We start from the raw sequence: 19,334 nt of genomic DNA on the forward strand, positions 1-19,334 counted from the left end.
CTTATTGTTATATGTAACAATAATACTACTTAGACTATTCGGTTTATATCTAAATGAATAAGTTATTTATCTAAAAAAAATTGAATGAATAAATTTTGTAGGTATTATATATATATGTCAGTTTTTATGTTTTTTGTATTATATATATATTTTTAAAGTCAATTGTCAATATCGCGTGTGATTCTATCATTTGATCGGATGTGTAAGTGTTATGTGTCAGTCAATTTTTTTAACGACCTTAAAAAAAACTTAATATGTTAATAAATTACACTTTAAGGACCAATCTAAATAAAAGGAACTAAAAGGACTAAAATAAGAAAAATATTATAGTTTAGGGACTAACATATGCATTAAGCCTTAAACATAGTAAGAAACCCATATATTATACAAAAGCACTTAGTATTTATATAATGGGTAAAGTAGACTAAAGAAAACTTAACCATGCTCAAATGATTGTTTTGGTCATTGAATTTTAAAAATGATAAAGTATTGATTAAATTTATCATCTTTTTACAATTATTATAATGTTGCATTGTTCATTTTGTAACGATTTAATACATTTAATGATTATTTTAAAAAAATTAAAATTTTAGAGACTAAAATGATTAGGTATAATACCAAAATTCGCACTTAACATTTTAAAAAAAAGAATCATTTTAGTCTTTATTTTTTTTTAAAGTACTTCAACACCAAATGTTTCATTCTTTCATCAAAATGACCTTTTTAGGTGACGACCATCAATTGATTAATGTTCAAAATTTATTATTGACATGATATTTTCATGTATGTTTAATTATTGATATGATATATATAATGTCATCATTTTATTAATATGGTGTATGACAGATTATCATTTTATATCATCATTTTTATTTAGTAACAAATAATGATGTGATATATGTTATGTTGTCAATTAAACACATGTAGAAATATCATGTTGACAACATGAATCCCTGTGACTTTGGTGGTAAATGAATTGTTGTTGTTTCTTGAGATCACGGGTTTGATCTCCAAAAATGCCAAGGCTAAGAGCATTCAATGTTAAATGGTTGAAAGTTATATTTGAATAGATACTACTACGTACTTATCTTAGGTTACCAAAAAAAAAATCACTTTGACAACAAGTATTGTTTATTAATCAATTAACGATTTTCATCTAAAAAATATATTTTCATCAAAAATAAAATATTAAAGACTAAAATTCCTCATTACAGAATATAAATAAAAATGACTATTAAAAAACATTAAAGAATGAATTTTAATATTATGCCGAACAATTATTTGAGCGTAATACTTTTCTATTTAATAAAAGTAAATAAAATAGAAGGATATAATTAGTGTAGTTGGCAGCATTGCATCCAATAATGAGGGCAGATCAACTCATTTTATCAAGGTAGTATAGCTAACTTAGAATAAAAGAGCTGCAAATCTTTTTAGAGTTTCATATTCCCTTTACTCTATTTATTTATAGTATTAATTAATTTATTATCTACGAACTATGATGTTAGCCGCAAGAATCACATAAAATATTATTTTCATTTTTTTCCATAATTTCTTTTGAACATTTGCTTATCGTAGTATCAATTTATACTATAATATTATAAATATTTATAATTGAAATTGTATAAAAATCCGAACAACTCAATTCTAATTTATTAAACTAGACTCAAAAAAATTTCAAGTCAACTAAAAGTTATAAAATACGACTCGTCCACTCGAATAACTCAAAAAATTTAACTCGACTCGATCGAATGCTCATCTCATATCACGAATCAACTTGACACCAATTTATTATATAAAAAAATTATCGAATTATATATTTTTAAATGATAATAAATATTATTATAGTGATACTCTTCGAGCCATTTGCCGTGTCGAATCAAATACAAGAAAAAGAATGGGAAAAGACGATGGATTCACACACTCTCCGGGCAAACATTAACAAAGGTGAACCACTCAAAGAACCACTAATCTAATCACACACGTTCCTCCATTCAAAGGTGAAGAACATGGAAAACAAAGATTAACCCCATAAATTGGTCGAATTTAGTCCATGCACTTTTTGAATTTTGAAATTTCAGTCCTGATCCAAGCAATATACAGACAATACGACTAAATTATAGTCTCAAAACAGAGAACAAGAACCAAATCTACAACTTGTGCATTTTATAGGGACTAATAAGATAATATGACCAAAGAAAGTAAACCCAAAGGCAGCAAACCTTCCATCTTTTACTTAAATGTTTCCTCAGCAGTGAGGACCAACTACTACTATGAATTCGGTATATCATTTCCATTTCCTGTGATGAATTCTCATACTCAATACGAATTGAAATACATTTTATTTGACACTCAAAGAACCACTAATCTAATCACACACATTCATCCATTCGAAGGTGAAGAACATGCAAAACAAAGATTATAACCCCATAAATTTGGTCAAATTTAGTCCCTGCACTTTTCGAATTTTGAAATTTCAGTCTTGATGCAAGCAATATCATTGGCTTTAAAATATAAAATCGGAGAACAGGAACTGATATGACCAAAAAATACCCCCAAAGACGGCAAAATTTCCAACTTTTACTCCAATGTTTCCTCAGCAGGGAGAACCAAATACTACAATGAATTCGGAAAACCATTTCCATTTCCTGTGATTAATTCTCATACTCAGTTCGAATTAAAATACATTTCATAACTCAAAGAACCACTAATCCACTCCGAAACATTCAGCCATAGACAGAGAAAGAACATGAAAAGTAACAAAGATCGGAGATAAACTAAATAACCCCATAACTTCGCAGAATGACGATATATATTACATCCAAAGATCACAAAATTCAAATACAATCACGAATTCAAGATACCCTTTCCTTTTCTTTCCTGTGATTTCTCGAAAACCAGACAAAAAATGAGATTGAAGAAGGAAAAGAGAGAATCATACCTGAGGAGGAGTACGATGAATTTGATTTGGGTTCTGCCATAGCACCGGTAGATTCTTAGACTGGGATTCGTCTGAATGCGATGTAAAAGTTGGGATTTGATTCGATGAGCGGAGGCGCTGGCGAACAACCCCCGATGGAAATCAGAAGTTTTCTTTCGCCTCTGCCAGACTTGAACTAGTCATGGGCTGCTGCGTTGTTGGCCAACTTGAATATAATAAGGATCATTCTATCATCCACTACTCACATGTTGACAACTGTACTTTTGTGGGTCAATGATTGTTTCACATTGAAACTAAGGTAGTTATAGATAGTAAGTAGATTATGAAAACTACGGTTAGGGTTAGAGTTTAGGCATAGTATAAACGTTAGTCCCCAATATTTATCAGTGTTCATTTTAGTTTATATTCTTTTTTAACACTACGTTCTAAATATTAATTAAAATAACTTTTATTGACCTTGAGGTCGTGAGATCGAGTCTCATGGAGGGTATTTCATAATTTGAAGGTCTCATACGGAAGCTTCTTTCAACCTAGTGTTGGGGGCAACCTACTATCTTACCTCCCCTTACCCCATTACATATGAGAACAAGGGACAATCATTTTTTTTATTGAATGAGAATTATTAGTTGACTAATGGTCAATGCATGTTACTAATATGACATTTTTACTTGTACTTAATTGTTAGCATGGCACATATCACATTATTAATTTGGTTCATGTGACATATCAAATAATTATCATAAAACTTAAATGCCAAAACAAAATAAAAATAATAGTTTAAGTATTGATCATATAATTTACCCTAATTTTTTCATTAGTAATATATCAAATAAATATCATAAAAATGAGTTAATTATTTTCTAGAAATGTTACATCCTCTAGTTCAACTCTCCAGTTGCATTATTTTTGATTTTTTAAATAGACGCCTTTTTAAAATATATATAATAATTAAAAGAGATAAATCATCTTAAGACATCAAAACTTCTATACCACTCATTATATTTTAACAAAATATAATAATTAAATATTAAGTTTATTATTATATTAATTTTGTAAAATGTTACGTCACCGTCGATCATTACTAAACAAAGAAAATTTTATAGTGATTATTTTACAATTTTACTTAGTTGAGTGACAAAAAAACGAATTTATCAATAATTGAATGACTAGAACATGTAGTTTACCTGATCTTTTCTGGGTAAATTACATGATTAACTATCAGCTTTGATATGTTCTAGTATCTAAACTTTTAATTTTTAAAAATTATACTTAAGGTTTTATTTTTGTTTTATTTTAATGTCTCGACGTTAAAAACTTAAATGCATTGCATTTAAATGGTTAAATTACATCATTCATCACTCAAATATCTTCTTACTTCTATTTTGGGTACTAAAGTTTAAAAAAATTCAATTTAACTACTCAACTTTCAAATTACTCCTATTTTAATAACTCTAATTTATTTTATTAATAATTTTTGTGATATGACCATTTTTTATTATTTTATTAATATAAAAATAAAAATATAAAATAAATTTAAAAATTAGAGTGATTAAATTAGGATTAATTTGAAAGTTAAAAAATTAAATTAAAAAAAAGTAAACTTTAATTACAAAAATATGAGTGAGAATATAGCTAAGTGATTAATAATATAATTTACCTAAAGAAAACGTACCATGCAAATCACCCATTAAATTTTTAAAGACGATGTACTAAAACAAAAATAAAAACTAAACATTAATTATGATTTTAAAAAAATTAAAAGTTTTAATACTAAAATTGATAGTTCATGTACTAAACTCATAGCTTACCTGTTTTTATTCTGTTACTTTATCGTTGGACTACTGTTTTGATCCCAGGTGGACGAGTGCAATTGGTGGACTCTGCAAAAAGGATATTTTCTCTCAGAAGCCTTAAATACAAAACGACGCCGTATAAGTAACAACAAACATATAGCAAATTTCGTCTCTGTAAACCGTTTGTGACTCGAGCATTAGAACAATTTCAAAAGCTGAAACGTCACCGTCGATATGGAAAAAAATAATTAAAAAATATAAACTTTGCTGCAGCAGAGTGGCGGTTGCTGGCGGCAGTAGCGGCGGCTGCCGGAAGCAAAACATCGTGTTACGCATCGTTGAGAGAGAGAGAGAGAGATGGGGAATCCGAAGCAGAAGTGGACGGCGGAGGAAGAAGAAGCGTTGAGAGCGGGAGTAGCCAAATACGGCAAAGGGAATTGGAAACTGATACAAAGAGACCCTGAGTTAAGCCCTTTCCTCTTTGCTCGCTCCAACATTGATCTCAAGGTTCCACTCGTCAATTTTTCCTTTTGATTTTATTTTATTTTTTCACCGATTTTTCCCCTGTTTGAATATTCAGGACAAGTGGCGGAATTTGAGTGGTGTTCCCGGCGGCCATGGTTCCCGGGAAAAATCAAGATCGTCAAAGCCCAAGCCAAGCACCGACGGTCCGCTGAGCTCTGTTATTTTTAAGCAAACCGCATTGCCTAAACCACTCATTGATGATTCTTCAAAAAGCTTCACTCCAAAGTATGCAACTTTGCTCTCACTTTCCTCCCCTAAATTATCTGTAATATTCACAATGTTTGAGAACAAATCATAATGCTGTATATTTAGTTGATGCATATGATTCAGTAGAACTGAGATATGGGAGTTAATTTGCGAAATTTTAGTGAATTTCATGGGATTTAATAAAGGGGGTTTAGCCTGCGGTTTCTTCTAAAGATGTTTTCAATGGTTTACTTCTCTATTACTATCCCATTCTCCAATATCTTCGAGATAAGCATTTTGATGTATTGTTAATTTTTTCATTGTAGTCGGTACAATGAAATGATTATGGAAGCTGTATCGGCTTTGAAAGAACCAAATGGATCTGATAACAGAGCGATTGTCGACTACATTGAGGTAGGATTCTGTTTTCTCTTTTAGTCGTCATTCATGAATATTCATTCTACATGGAGAAAGGCGACTGTTTTATTAGGAAAAGTTCACATTATTTGTGAAAACGGAAGAATTAATGTGCTGCTACTTTTGTATTGTCTCTAATCATCATAAATGTTGAACTCTATTTTGAATAAACCATACATCTCATTGTTGATGATAGTACTGGATTTGAGAAACCATACATGTTGGTTTAAGGTTGTGTGTGTGTTGTATGTGCCTAATGTTGTGCTGCACTTGATAGGTTTTTCTGCCAAAGGCATTTCAAGCCTGAAATTTTCTCGGGCTAGCAACAGCCTCCATTAAGCTCCTTGCCTTTATGATATTTTTAAGACGAGTAGAAATACAAATGATGGTTAACTTAGATGTAGTATTGGAATGGCTTACGCTTGCAATTTCAAGATAGATCTCTTGGCATTTCAACTTGGTTTCTCAGTCGTGAGATTACATTATCAAAATCATGAGTATGATATTTCCTTAACATATTACGCAGCAAAGGCAAGAGGTACCTCATAGTTTTAAGAAGCAGTTATGTTCGAGGTTGAAAAGGCTGGTTGCTTTAGAGAAATTAGAAAAGGTAAATCATAAACGGTTCTATTCTTCTTTTTATTGATTGCCATTTACTAGAAACTGCTTCTGAAAGATTAATAGATGATTCATTCAGAGTAGAACTGCTTACAGCTTCCTTGAATTTCTTTGTTGCCTTGTAATATCCCCTGTATTCGGCATATCATTCTCATGATAAACAGAAAGGAACATAGGGATATCTACAACGGTTATGCTATGCTTATTGGTCATGGGAGTCGAACTAAAATGCCGTTATCACGGCAACAGTTAGCAAAAAGACCATAAGAATGACAATTTCCTACTTGTGCTTACCAAAGGAATCATTAGGGAAAAGTGTTTTTTTTTTCTGTCTTCAGGTCTTATCATGGTTTTAGCAGTTTGTTCTGTTAGGTTAACCTTATAGTATATCTGAAATCTGGAACTGGTTTTGCTTTATCTATTGTAATAATGCAGGTGCACAACCGGTACAAAATTAGAAAAGATGAGACGTTCGGAACGAAGACTCCCGCTCCAAAACGAAAAGGCATGCGGCCTAAGCAGTTCCAAAACCCCAGTCATATAACCTGTGATGCAGTTGAAGAAGCTTCAGTAACTGCTGCCTATCTTATTGCTGAAGCAGAAAATAAGTCATTTCTTGCTGCTGAAGCAGTTAAAGAGGCAGAAAGAGCCTCAAAAATGGCTGAAGATACAGATTCACTGCTACAGTTGGCCAAAGAGATTTTCGAAACATGTAATGTTGCTCCAACTCTTCATTTTTTCTCAATTACTCATTTCTTACACTTGTTTGATCCATATCCGGAAAAGGGTATAAAAATACGACTCTTCAAGAGCCATTCAAATACATAGGTATGTTTGAATCCAATACTCAATCCCGAGTCCGTGTAATAATAGGGTCATGCTTTTGTTTTATCAGGCATTATGTTCCCATTCTTAAAAATTTTGCATCTTTCATTTGTATTTTTCAGGTTCCCTAGGTGAAATTGTGCTCATAGCATAGGATATGGTAGAGATGACTCCTTCAATTAGAACATGTAAATATTGTTTTCACTTGTTTCTTTCCCAATCTGACTCGACTAATTTGTATTCGACTCGACAAACATGGTGACAGATAGTTTGGTAAAATTGAAAGTCTCGACTGACACTCTCATAGTGATTCACGAGAAAATTTCCGATGTGATTCAGAGTATTCTTCTGAGAGATCTTTCTAAGTTCTAATCCTCTATATTTTCTTATAATGTATTAATAACTTCTCCAAATTTGTAAGGCTTTTTTTTATTTAAAAAAATATTTTGGGTATAATTGTAACATATGAAGATTGAAAAAAATCAAATATATTGTTATCTATTTGCATTTAGACAACGGTCAATCTTAGTAATATAATTTAGAAAATTTATTTATTTTTTTAAAATTTTCAAAAAATCTGATAATAAAAACTTAAATTTAATTAAATTGGTCAGATATGTTTCTGAAGTTATGATAGAATCCGTTTACTTACGTAGGTGGGTACATTTTGTGCATAAACCTTTTAATTGAATGGGACATCTTTAATTACTCAAATCTTTGTTCACAGTTTTGATTCATACTGCTGATTTTAATTATTATATTTGGTAAAAAAATACAATATTGAATGCATTTAATTATAGTTTTAATCTTTTTATTATATTTAAATTTGATGATTATTTTTATTTTAATTTGATATTGTTTTAATTATTTTTTATAATATTGTTTGTAGATACAAATTGATATTATTGAATGGATGTTGGATAGATCGCATATCTTAAAAATTTTAAATTCTCATATAATTTAAATATTTTTTATATTTCCCCCAAATTTATAATATAACTTACTAATGGTATACACTTCGACATAAAATCACGTGTTCGTCTCTTACCGAAAAGAGATATCGTGGTTTAATTTTGTTGCAATTGGACCAGCTCTATAGGAGCTTACTTTATTAATTAGAAAAGAAAATGGTTGAACTGTAAAAAAAATGGACTAAACAAAAATTTCAACATGATAGAGGAAACTGAGTAACTGACCATAAATAAACCTATTCAATGACATATATATTAAGGGATTTTAAGGTTTCCGATAGCCTTTTTTCTTGATTTTAATGCTTGATTTTACGTAACGGTGACCGTTACATAAAGGTCAAAAAAAATGACGAGGATGACTAAAGAAACGGGTGTCTGTTGGGATACATGTTTTGTTTTGCTTTGTATTATTATGAGTTGTTATTTTCTTTTTTGTTGATAATATTAATTTATTAATTAAGAATATTAATAAGAATGATATTAATATTTTAAATAACAAAGTTGATATTGTACGTCACCTAGATAGATAAATAAACACATATAATTATTGATAATTAGTTAATTAATTATTTTTATATAAAATGTTGTTATTTTGATCTAAATTGATATATAAAAGACTGAAGTGTTTCAAAAAGAAAAAGATAAAAGATCAAAGTGTCTATTCTCGTAAACATTTAGGGTGAAATTCAACATTATGCCAACATTTAATTTTTTAACTGTTTTTACATGTGACAAAAGAAATGAGAGGCTAAACGGCGTACAAAATATAAATATAATGATCAAAATGATTAAAAATATAATATAAGGATTAAAGTTAAAGGTTTACTCTAATGCGAAAGCCAAAACAAATGTTAAACTTTATGAATTTTAAAAGTTATCAATAGTTAATTAGAATTTAAACTTTTATAATAAAAATGTATAAAAATCAAATTCTATAATAAATAATTATTAATCGATTTGGTGAGATAAAACATCATGTCTCTTAAATATGATTATGAATTTAAATTCTAACGTTATGAATGAGGCAAATTGAATTAAAAAGTCATCCTCGTAACAAACATTTACCAAATTTGAATTAATTGAATGATTTATATATAGAAATTAATTTGTCGAACATTTAAATTTGTTAGAATTTTCATTATTGTTATATCAAAACATTTAAGAAACAATCTCTCTCACTCTTTCTTAAGTTTTATTCCTGAAACTAAATATCAATAATTATATTAAAAAAATGCTACTAGTGTATCAAGTTATTATTACATATATGATTATATATATGTATAAAGAATAATATTAATATGAAAAGGGAGATAGAGATGAATAAGGAATCAATTAAAGGAAAAAGAAGTCATCAAGTTGCACTTGAAGTCGTAACATGATATTATACGTTTCCTTTAGAACTAAGAAAAAGGCAAATTGAAACTGCAATTGGGGTGCATTAAGAAACACGTATTTTAGGTCAATTTGACATTTTTTTTGTAAGCAAAACGGGAAACAGATCCTCACCACTTGCAATTTAGGCAAATTTAACAGAATAATTCAGACGTCAAAATTATTTTGAATTTATGATTGTTTAATTTTTTTTAAAGGATTTACTGAATATGTTATAATGATATTTCCCACCAGTTGCATTTTCTAATTCTTTTTCCACCCACAATATTTTTCTGATTTTGCCTGCAATTTGTATCCTTTTATATCATAGATATTGAAATAACTCCAATTCGACAGATATTAAAAGAATGCTTATAAATTGATATCCGAATTACACGTATTTTTAAAAAAATAATATCTAATTAGTTTCTCCTAAATCAGTTTCTAAACTTTAATTTTATTTATTATTTTAATTTTTTATTAAATTGATTTTTTAAGTTTTTTTAATTTTATTCGTTATTTTGAAATCTAATTATTTTTTTAAAAATACACACGAAGACATCATAATTGACACATGATACAATCTTATGTTATCACATCATCAAAAGCTTTTTTTTAAAAATAACACATCATCAAAAATTAACAACGTTGATGAAAGTATCAAAGTATTAGATGAAATTAAAGCTTAAAATGTACATATCAATTTATTGACGATATCTCTTAAACGATTATAATAATTTAGTAGGATAAATTACATGTTTAAAATTTAAACTATTACTTTTATTCCTTTTTGGTATTCAAATTATATATTTTAAAAAAATCATATCTGATGTTTAATTTAAGTTTGAATTTAGTATCCCGTCGTTAAAAAATTAATAGAACTACAAATATGATATTTTTATTTTTCAAAGAAGACATGACATTATCTTATGATGACACGTCAATATCACTATTAAATCTTTAGCAATGGGTGCTAAAATGAAAATTAAACTAAATATTAGGTATTGTTTTAGAAAATAAAGTTTGAGTTTCAAAATGGAACAAAAGAAATAGTTTAGGTACTAAATTTGTAATTGACCCTAGAAAAAAAATTAGCTCGAATATGACCATCCCTACACGCGGCAAAAGCTAACTTTCCATGTTCATGTTGCAACGTCTCCGTCAAAACACACAGAAATATGAGGAGCAAACTTCTAAAAGCACCGAGGCGGCTAATTTTGGCAATTTCTAACCCTCCCTCCCACCACACCGCTTTACGTAATTTTTAATTTTCCCTAAACATTTATATCACAATTTTTTGTTTTTCGAGTTTTTGATATATTGACATCGGAAACCGTTTCAACTTTCCACTCATTCATCGACACTTCGCATGATTTCGCTTGTCTTTTCGCTTTCGCACTTTTTTTTTTCAAAATTTTCGAATATTTTGTATATTTCTTTTGTAATCTTATTTGCATGAATGAATTACTTATATATACGATAATGCTTTTGATTTTATTCTGATTCGTTAAACCTTTATTCCTTCTAGATTTCTCTCTCTGTCTCTGGTTTTTGTTTAAACTTTTTTTTTTTGGAATGCCGATATCCGAGTCACCAGAGATTTCATTGAGTACGGAGACGGTGATCGGAACCTCTCATAGCGAATCAGATCTTAGCCGCTTTCAACTTCGCCGTCGAGCTTCGAACGATGCCGGTACCCGAGTTCCGGAGCGTAATGGATCCGTGAATGGCGAGGCAGTGGACGATAGAGATCGAAAGGAATCGGCCAATTTCACGAGCAACCGCGGGGAACACGTGAACGAGAATCCAACTAATTCAGATACGAGGTTCACGTATCGGCCATCTGTTCCGGCTCATTGGAGGATCAGAGAAAGCCCTCTCAGCTCTGATGCCATCTTCAAACAGGTTTCATTTACGCGTGTTTTTATTTGAGATGTTCACCCCCTCCCCGTCTGTTACGAAATTTTTTAAAATATTGTTTGACATTTTTAATTTTATAAAGGCGTTTTGTTGGTAGCGGTAGTTAGCCTAGGTTGGTAGCAGTTTATTACCAGTCTGATAGCTTAAAGGAACAGTAAAATGCTTGAATTGATGGAATTTGGTATTTCCACCTCTAATTAGTGATTTTTTAAACGTGATAGCAGAGTCATGCAGGCCTGTTTAACCTCTGTGTTGTAGTGCTTGTTGCTGTAAACAGCCGGCTTATTATTGAAAACCTGATGAAGGTATGTGTTCAAATTTTAGCTCTCTTGCTGGTAGAATATGAATTTATGATTCTCGTATTAAAGGCTTGTTATCGTGTTGTTGATAAATGCTGCAGTATGGGTGGTTGATCAGGTCTGGCTTTTGGTTTAGTTCGAGATCGTTGAGGGATTGGCCTCTTTTTATGTGCTGGTAATGCTTCTAATCCTAATTTTGGATTTTTCTAAGAATACACGAGGGCGAGGCTTGTCTTTTAGGATTACTATTTCCATTTTGGTTATTTGGGCTCGAGCATCATTTAACATGTTATCTCTGCATGCCGGTTCACATTGCAGTCTTACTCTCCCAATATTCCCACTTGCGGCCTTTGTAGTTGAAAAGTTGTTGCAAAAGAATCATATATCGGAACGTGTAAGTGGTTCAACTGTAGGCTGAGCCTATTGCTCCTCTTATTTCATTACTTAAAACTTCAAAAGGAAAAGAGCTGGCAATTAACTTCCTTCGCTTTCTAATGTTTGGTTCAGACATTGTTGAAGTATATTTGTTCTTCCAAGAGAAGAAGAGAAATTGATGTTGCAAACAGGTTGACTGCTAATTTCTATATTGCAGGCTGGTATTTGGCTTCATATACTAATTAGCACAATTGCAGTTTTATATCCAGTTATTGTTAATCTCAGGTGAACATTGTTTTACCCTTAGTTTTCAGTTGATTTTCTATTTGTTCCAAGTGTCTAGTTATCTCTTGATGGTCTACATAGCGTTGGTAGATGTTATGGTTGTCAAATTTTCCAATACTATACACACACATGCCGTACTTTTTTAATTGGGCTTAAGAGCACCAGAAATGAGCATGTATTCGACACTGTATACTCATTTTTTAAAGAAAAATGCACATGTGGCTGACCACATATACCTTCGCCTGTCTTTCCTTTCTTTTTCTGTTTAAACTTCAAAGTCCTTGTTTTTGAGGGTTTTTTTTTTACTTTTTATGTGCTTTCTGGTGCCTCATTCAGTTATCATGTTATCTAATAAATAAATAAATAAAAGGGCAGTTGTTGAAAATTCTATATAGATTGAACTTACTCTGAATTGTGCAGGTGTGATTCTGCATTCTTATCAGGCATTGCATTGATGCAATTTGCTTGCATTGTCTGGTTGAAATTGGTATCCTATGCGCATACTAATAGTGATATGAGATCAATTGCCAAGTCAGCTGAAAAGGTAGGCTATTTGCTTCTAGTAGCATGTTTGTATTCGTTGATATAAAATGAAAAATCATGCATGCTTAATGCAGACAAAGTATGTAGCTCTTTCCATCCTTCCAAAACAGTCCCTGTTTCTCTTTTTACAGCTGAATCATATGTGAAACTAATGATTTATTAGTATTGTTTTGGGGGATTGTTTGGGAATTATTACCTGGAAAATATGTAGTTGATCATAGAATGCATCTTGGACCGCATGACTATTCTTGTCAAATATTAGGTGCATGTTAATTTTCATTAGATAGAATAAGAAAATAAGTGCAGGGAGGTTTTTTCTTCTTACAGCTTTTTACCAATTTCATTTTTCAACTGAGACAAAAACTGGATAGCCAAACAATATAGGGAATTAGCTGTCTGATCTTCAGGCTGGATACAAACCTTGTTGTATTTTGGGTGGGGCTTCCCTTCCACAAGCAGGGAACCTTGTCTGCATTATTTGAAGGAAGCCCCCGAGTCAATTTTAGAGCTTCCACACTTCTTTCCATTTCTATATTTTCCCTTGTTTCAATTGATGTTATATTTCCTATTTAATTATTATTGGTTATTCAAATGATTTTGTTGATGTTAGGGAAGTGCGGCTTGCATGTATGATGTTAACTTCAAGAGTTTGGTATACTTCATGGAAGCTCCTACTTTATGTTACCAGGTAAGGATCAAATACCTTTTGCTTCCTTTTAGCGTGTTTTACTGCCCAATGAATAAGCCGGATTCTATTTTTCCATGTACACATTTAACAAAATAGGCTCTATTTTTCATTTCTTGTGTTACCATTTTTGTAATTCTGATTTATATGAGTATTAATCAACATTAATGCATAGGTTAAATAGATAATCTCTTGTTTTGAATGTTGATGAATTCCATGCAGACAAGCTATCCTCGTACTCAATCAATTAGAAAAAATTGGGTGGTTCGTCAATTTATCAAGTTAATAATATTTACGGGGCTCATGGGTTTCATAATAGAACAGGTGAGTGTCAATTCTTAAATTTATATTACTGGTTTTCATTACTCTGCCTTTTTTCCCCAACTATTCTTTTCGTCAGATGCTAATTTTTGTGTGTGTTTGTATTTAATTCCGCAGTATATCAATCCAATTGTTCAGAACTCTCAACATCCGTTGAAGGCGAACTTTTTATATGCAATAGAAAGAATTTTGAAGCTTTCAGTACCAAATTTATACGTCTGGCTCTGCATGTTCTACAGCTTTTTTCATCTCTGGTACATTTGCGGTTATTGTTTCTAGAAAGTACAGACTTCTCTTCTAACTTTAATTAAATGTTCTGAAGTATTTTATATTTTGATAGCCATAGCGGTGTCCACTTTATATGCATAACTCCATTTAATTGTTGCAAGTTGTTCATTTCTGCTTTAAACTATGTACTTGTGATTAGCTATTTGCATGATCTACAAATGACTAACGGGAATGAGGTAACTTTGATGCTAAATTAGCTCCATCTGATACCTAATCGCAGACCCCTCTCAAACACCACATCTCTTTCCTTCACAATTGTACGGGTATTAGGAAATGTCATTGATGTTATCCTTACCGTTGTGCATCTAGATTCTTCTGCAGCAATTTTGCTAGAATCTGCTCCTTAAGATGGGAAGTTAAATCAAAACATTGCTCTTGTTGTCATGTGGAACTCTTAGGCATGCACATGTATTAGGTCACATGCACAATAGACAGATATCAACCTTTTCTGACACTTAAAATTTTTTTTGGCAGCATAATATATTTATATTGCGTGCTGTATTTTACCCTTATATTTACTAATGCAGGTTAAATATATTGGCTGAGCTCCTTCGTTTTGGGGACCGAGAGTTCTATAAAGATTGGTGGAATGCAAAAACTGTTGAGGAGGTGAGTTCTAGAATCTGGAGCACCTTAAATATTTTCTTTGGCTATCGTACAAAATGCTGTGGTGAAATTCACTGTGAACTTTTTCTGTTTCTTGCATGGGCTCTGTTTATGGCTTTCATCAGTATTGGAGAATGTGGAATATGGTACATTTCATTTTACTCTTAATTGTTTCCTTTTTATTGTTACCTACTTGCTGATGCATTATAAATATGAAGTTATTGCCAGAGTTTTTGGGTCTCATTGGTTTTGCATTATAGTAGTTTGATATGGGCCAAAAAAATTTGAGTGGATTTAGATTTTATTTACTAAATAAGTTGTGACAAGGAAATGCGCAAATTAATTAAGATTCAGTATGGCTATATTTGAAAGATATGAAAAGATGAATTTCAAATTCACCCCGAAATAGATATCTAAAAAATCAGTATATTTGAAAAGTAATATCTTCACTTATCACACTGATTTTAAAATTTAAATAGCTTACCTAAAAGATTTTTTGACTTTCTTGTTTCCAATTATAGCATTCAATGTTATTGGGATCTTCTTGCATTGTCGAACCCTTTCTTTGAAAGGCTTCCGATGTGTTACCTCTATTCTCCATTCTTCTATTTTTTTCCCCCCTTTTCTCCAATTTCCTTTTTACATTAAGAAGGAAAGATTGACAATTTCCATTGCCTGATTGAATGTCAAATGATTACAGCCTGTTCATAAATGGATGGTCCGCCATCTCTATATGCCATGCTTAAGGAACGGTATACCCAAGGTGAGTTCCCGCTTCTTATGTAGCTCTAGTTTTCTACTGAGGTAAATATGACTACTTTCCATCAGGCATGCTGTTATCCTGTTGTTATTTATCCCCAATGGTTATGTTTTTAACTTCAATCTTTTCTAATACATATATATGTATATAATTTGTTTTGTTTTCCCTCATTCAGGGAGTTGCCATTCTTATTGCCTTCTTGGTTTCTGCTGTATTTCACGAGGTATGTAATTTCACCGGAGTCTTTATTCTTAACTCGTCTTGTCATTGATGGAGAAGAGAGTTGTGATTCTAGTAGTTGTTTAATTTAACTTGCATTATTGGTTATCAAATCTGCTAAGTACTACTGCTCTAGGTATGCACCAATTGTTGTCATTAGTTTTCAACACTTATTTCTCTATTGTTTTGCGGTGAAAACTTGACGAATGTTGTTATTCATTGCCATAAACAATTGCGTTTTGCCACTTTGATTTTTGCTTGTATCGTTTCGTAATTGTGTTTACTTCATTACAGCTTTGCATTGCTGTTCCTTGTCACTTGTTCAAGTTCTGGGCATTTATTGGCATCATGATTCAGGTACCGACATTCTTGTTTCTTGTATGCAAAATGAAGATCGATAATCACTCAACAACTAATATCAGACATGGGATTTATGAATACTTCTTTCTTTTCTCTTTTAATATTTTATCAGGTTCCCTTGGTCTTGATCACAAGTTACCTACAAAACAAGTTTAGGAGCTCAATGGTATGTTCCGTTTTTATTTCGGGATAATTTCTTCTGATATTCCTTAAACAATGGTCTATTTTAAATTGGTCCCAACCTTCATAATATTCTAATCGAGTCCTAAAAGTATTAGCATCATATCAGCCAAGTGTCTTTGTTAGTCTAGCCATCAGCTTTGGCGCCAAACATTAGTTTGGATTTGACATTTAACATCTTTAAGACACGCGGCGTAATAAAGAAAAATGGTGTCCCAAAATTTTAATGCTTGTTTCAGATTCAAGTTGTCTATATATTAAGTACGCTCAAGTTTAAATTTGGCTTAAGGGTGTTTGAAGCTTTCAAAATTTTGAAAAAAAAATCAATTAAATCATTGTACTTATTTGCATCCAATTGGATCTTCAAACCAAAAAATTAAATTAAGCCCTAGAACTGAGAAATTGAACAATTAAGTCCTTTGACTAATTTTGATTGTTAAATCTTAATAGTTTATTTTTGAGATATTATTGTAAGTGATATAATGTGGTTATGTCACGTAAAATTCGTAGAGTTTTTAGAATTAAAAAAATATATATTGAAATTCTTAAAAAAGTTCAAAATTAATTAATAACAAAAATTTGAATGTCACTCGATAATATCTGGGTGTGGCATGTGATTGTTTGATTTAACTGTCCATGTTGGTCAAAGGATGAATTGATGAAATTTCGGAACATATGGGTTTAGTTGGATGCAAATAACAATTCAGAGGCTTAATTGATTTTATTTTAAAAGTTTGAGGGTTTCTAGAGTTTTTAAATTTTGACCACATGTTTTGAATATGCTATAGTAAGATTCAAGTATTTAATATCCAAGCTGATATGATATTCTTACTCCGATGTTTAGTAAACTTTTATTTAGTTATTTTGATACGTGAAGTTTAACTTTTCTTCCTGGGTAATGGCAGGTGGGGAATATGATATTCTGGTTCATTTTCTGTATTCTTGGGCAGCCGACGTGTGTGCTTTTATATTATCACGATTTGATGAATCGGAAAGGAAGAGCAGATTAAACTTTACATATAATAACCCATAACAACAACACTTCAGTGATGGGAACAATTCGGTAAGATGCTAATTACCATAACAACACTTCAGTGCCTGATGGAAACTTAATTTCTTTAGCTGCTGAAGATTGGTATATATATATATATATACACCTATTCGCATGGTTAACTTTTGTTGTCCATGCTTTGGATTTTTTTGTATATTTTTTAATTTCATCATTCCACAGGTTGTCCCTATGCTGGAATGTTTGGTGTACTTTATCTGAATGAATATTTTATTAATTCCATTAAATTCATAACCAATTTAGGGGAATAATAAGAAAAAGAAAGGGAAGTAGGTAAGTTTTTTAATTATTTAGGTAAATAGGCCTAAATGAGTAGTAAATGGAAAAATCGTTTTTATTTATTCATAATTTTGTGTAAATCGTCGTTTGCTGATTTAAGTTTTGAGTTGTTTTTTATATTGAAAGCCGTTGGCAACTTATCATTATTTTGATAAAGTAGATGATCACTGTTGACGATTTTTAATAGCAAAATACGATCTCAAATTCAAATCAGCTATTTAGGAGGTATCCGTAAATTTTGGATTCAAATCAGTTTATCCATCTTAGAATAATGGTTGTACAGGTGCACAAAAAATTTGCCGATTTTGGGTAAAAAATATCCGAAATCGGATTTTAGAAAAACCGATTTTTTTTTAAACCGGATCGGATATTTAAAAACCGGATAGTATAACCGGTTTGAGAAAAAAATGAACGACCGATTTTTTTACCGGATTAAAAACCGATTTTTTTCAAACCGGATAAAAAATCGGTTTTTTATCCGGATAAAAATTGATTTTTTTAAAAAACTAGATTTTTATCCGAAAAAATCCGATTTTTTTTTAAAACCGATTTTTTGTAAACCGAAACCGGTTACACCGATTACACCATCCGACCCTCCAAACCGGTTAGGATCCGAACCGGTTTTTTTTAAATCCGGTTTTTGGGTTGAGAGAAAAAACCGGATCGATTTTTATCCGATCCGGATCGGATTAAAATCCGGCTTCTGTGCATCTCTAGTCGTACATGAGTTGACACTTATTTACGATTTATATGCTTTTTTATCAAGAATTTTCTCAATTTGCTCCCTATTGTTTTCATTCTCTTTGAATTTTAATTCGTCATGAAAATTGTCAACAGTTGTGATCGATATTACCATAAAATTCAGAACATGACGATTTTATCCCCTTTCTAAAATTACTCGCAAACATTAGCATTCTCCCCTAATTTCTTTTTACAATCATAACTCTCCCAATTTGCGTTTTCTATCAACTAGAATGCATGATAACTTTTCTTGCTTTGAATTGGATTTATTAATCCTTTGGTGAAAAAAACCATCATACAGCAAGAGACCTGCACGCCTAACCCACATGGTAACACAGCTGCATGGCGAACTGCCCACCCCGGATCCATTGTTGTAGTCGGCCAAAACCAAACATGAGCATCAAAGGAATCATCTAGCCCTATCGCCGGAACAGGAACAGTAGTCAAAGAAGACTCGAGGGAGAGCTCCTCCCAACAGGGAGAAAACAGAGAGCTGACACCACCAAACGAAGGTTACCATAAGCGGCAGCCATTCTCCTGTTGGCCAGAACCACTGTGAGAGAGGCAGCTTATTTTGTCAGGGAAGAGAGGAGAAAAGAGGTTGGATGAGAGGCTGGAAAGAAAGGTGCTGTGGAGACTAGGGTAAAACCTAGAGGAAGGGGCAGCTGCTGCGAGCAGCTCTCGACCTAAGCGCTGATCGCAAACAATGGCTTCGGCTCGTTGAGACAATGTTTGGTGAAGCTTTGTGCACAACCTT

The 19,334-nt window shown here is 31.6% G+C and overlaps 2 protein-coding genes across 3 annotated transcripts; both read left to right on the forward strand.

Moving 5' to 3' along the window:
* The first annotated feature begins 4,911 nt into the window (after positions 1-4,911).
* Positions 4,912-7,511, forward strand: LOC120167806 (single myb histone 3-like). Its single transcript, XM_039176700.1, has 7 exons — positions 4,912-5,046; positions 5,086-5,241; positions 5,315-5,484; positions 5,772-5,859; positions 6,389-6,472; positions 6,916-7,192; positions 7,428-7,511. The coding sequence occupies exons 2-7, from the start codon at positions 5,092-5,094 to the stop codon at positions 7,457-7,459; spliced, it is 801 nt and encodes a 266-aa protein (XP_039032631.1). The 5' UTR covers positions 4,912-5,046; positions 5,086-5,091; the 3' UTR covers positions 7,460-7,511.
* A 3,299-nt stretch (positions 7,512-10,810) lies between these two features.
* Positions 10,811-17,741, forward strand: LOC120167878 (diacylglycerol O-acyltransferase 1-like). 2 transcript variants are annotated; one of them, XM_039176768.1, is made up of 19 exons: positions 10,811-10,904; positions 11,176-11,552; positions 11,792-11,872; positions 11,968-12,041; positions 12,185-12,260; positions 12,459-12,526; positions 12,947-13,070; positions 13,680-13,757; positions 13,977-14,078; positions 14,193-14,329; positions 14,891-14,972; positions 15,095-15,115; positions 15,670-15,732; positions 15,905-15,952; positions 16,243-16,305; positions 16,421-16,474; positions 17,394-17,501; positions 17,565-17,579; positions 17,726-17,741. In XM_039176768.1, exons 1-17 carry the CDS (start codon positions 10,826-10,828, stop codon positions 17,496-17,498), a joined length of 1,632 nt encoding a protein of 543 aa, XP_039032699.1. In that variant the 5' UTR covers positions 10,811-10,825; the 3' UTR covers positions 17,499-17,501; positions 17,565-17,579; positions 17,726-17,741. The 2 variants fall into 2 exon arrangements, with proteins under 2 accessions (XP_039032699.1, XP_039032700.1); XM_039176769.1 differs by lacking the exons at positions 10,811-10,904; positions 17,726-17,741 and having other exon boundaries at positions 11,034-11,552; positions 17,394-17,500; positions 17,564-17,579.
* The last annotated feature ends 1,593 nt before the right edge of the window (positions 17,742-19,334 follow it).

The sequence above is a fragment of the Hibiscus syriacus genome, unplaced genomic scaffold (genome assembly GCF_006381635.1).
Source record: "Hibiscus syriacus cultivar Baekdansim isolate YM2019G1 unplaced genomic scaffold, ASM638163v2 tig00111701_pilon, whole genome shotgun sequence".
NCBI classification, from domain to species: Eukaryota; Viridiplantae; Streptophyta; class Magnoliopsida; order Malvales; family Malvaceae; genus Hibiscus; species Hibiscus syriacus.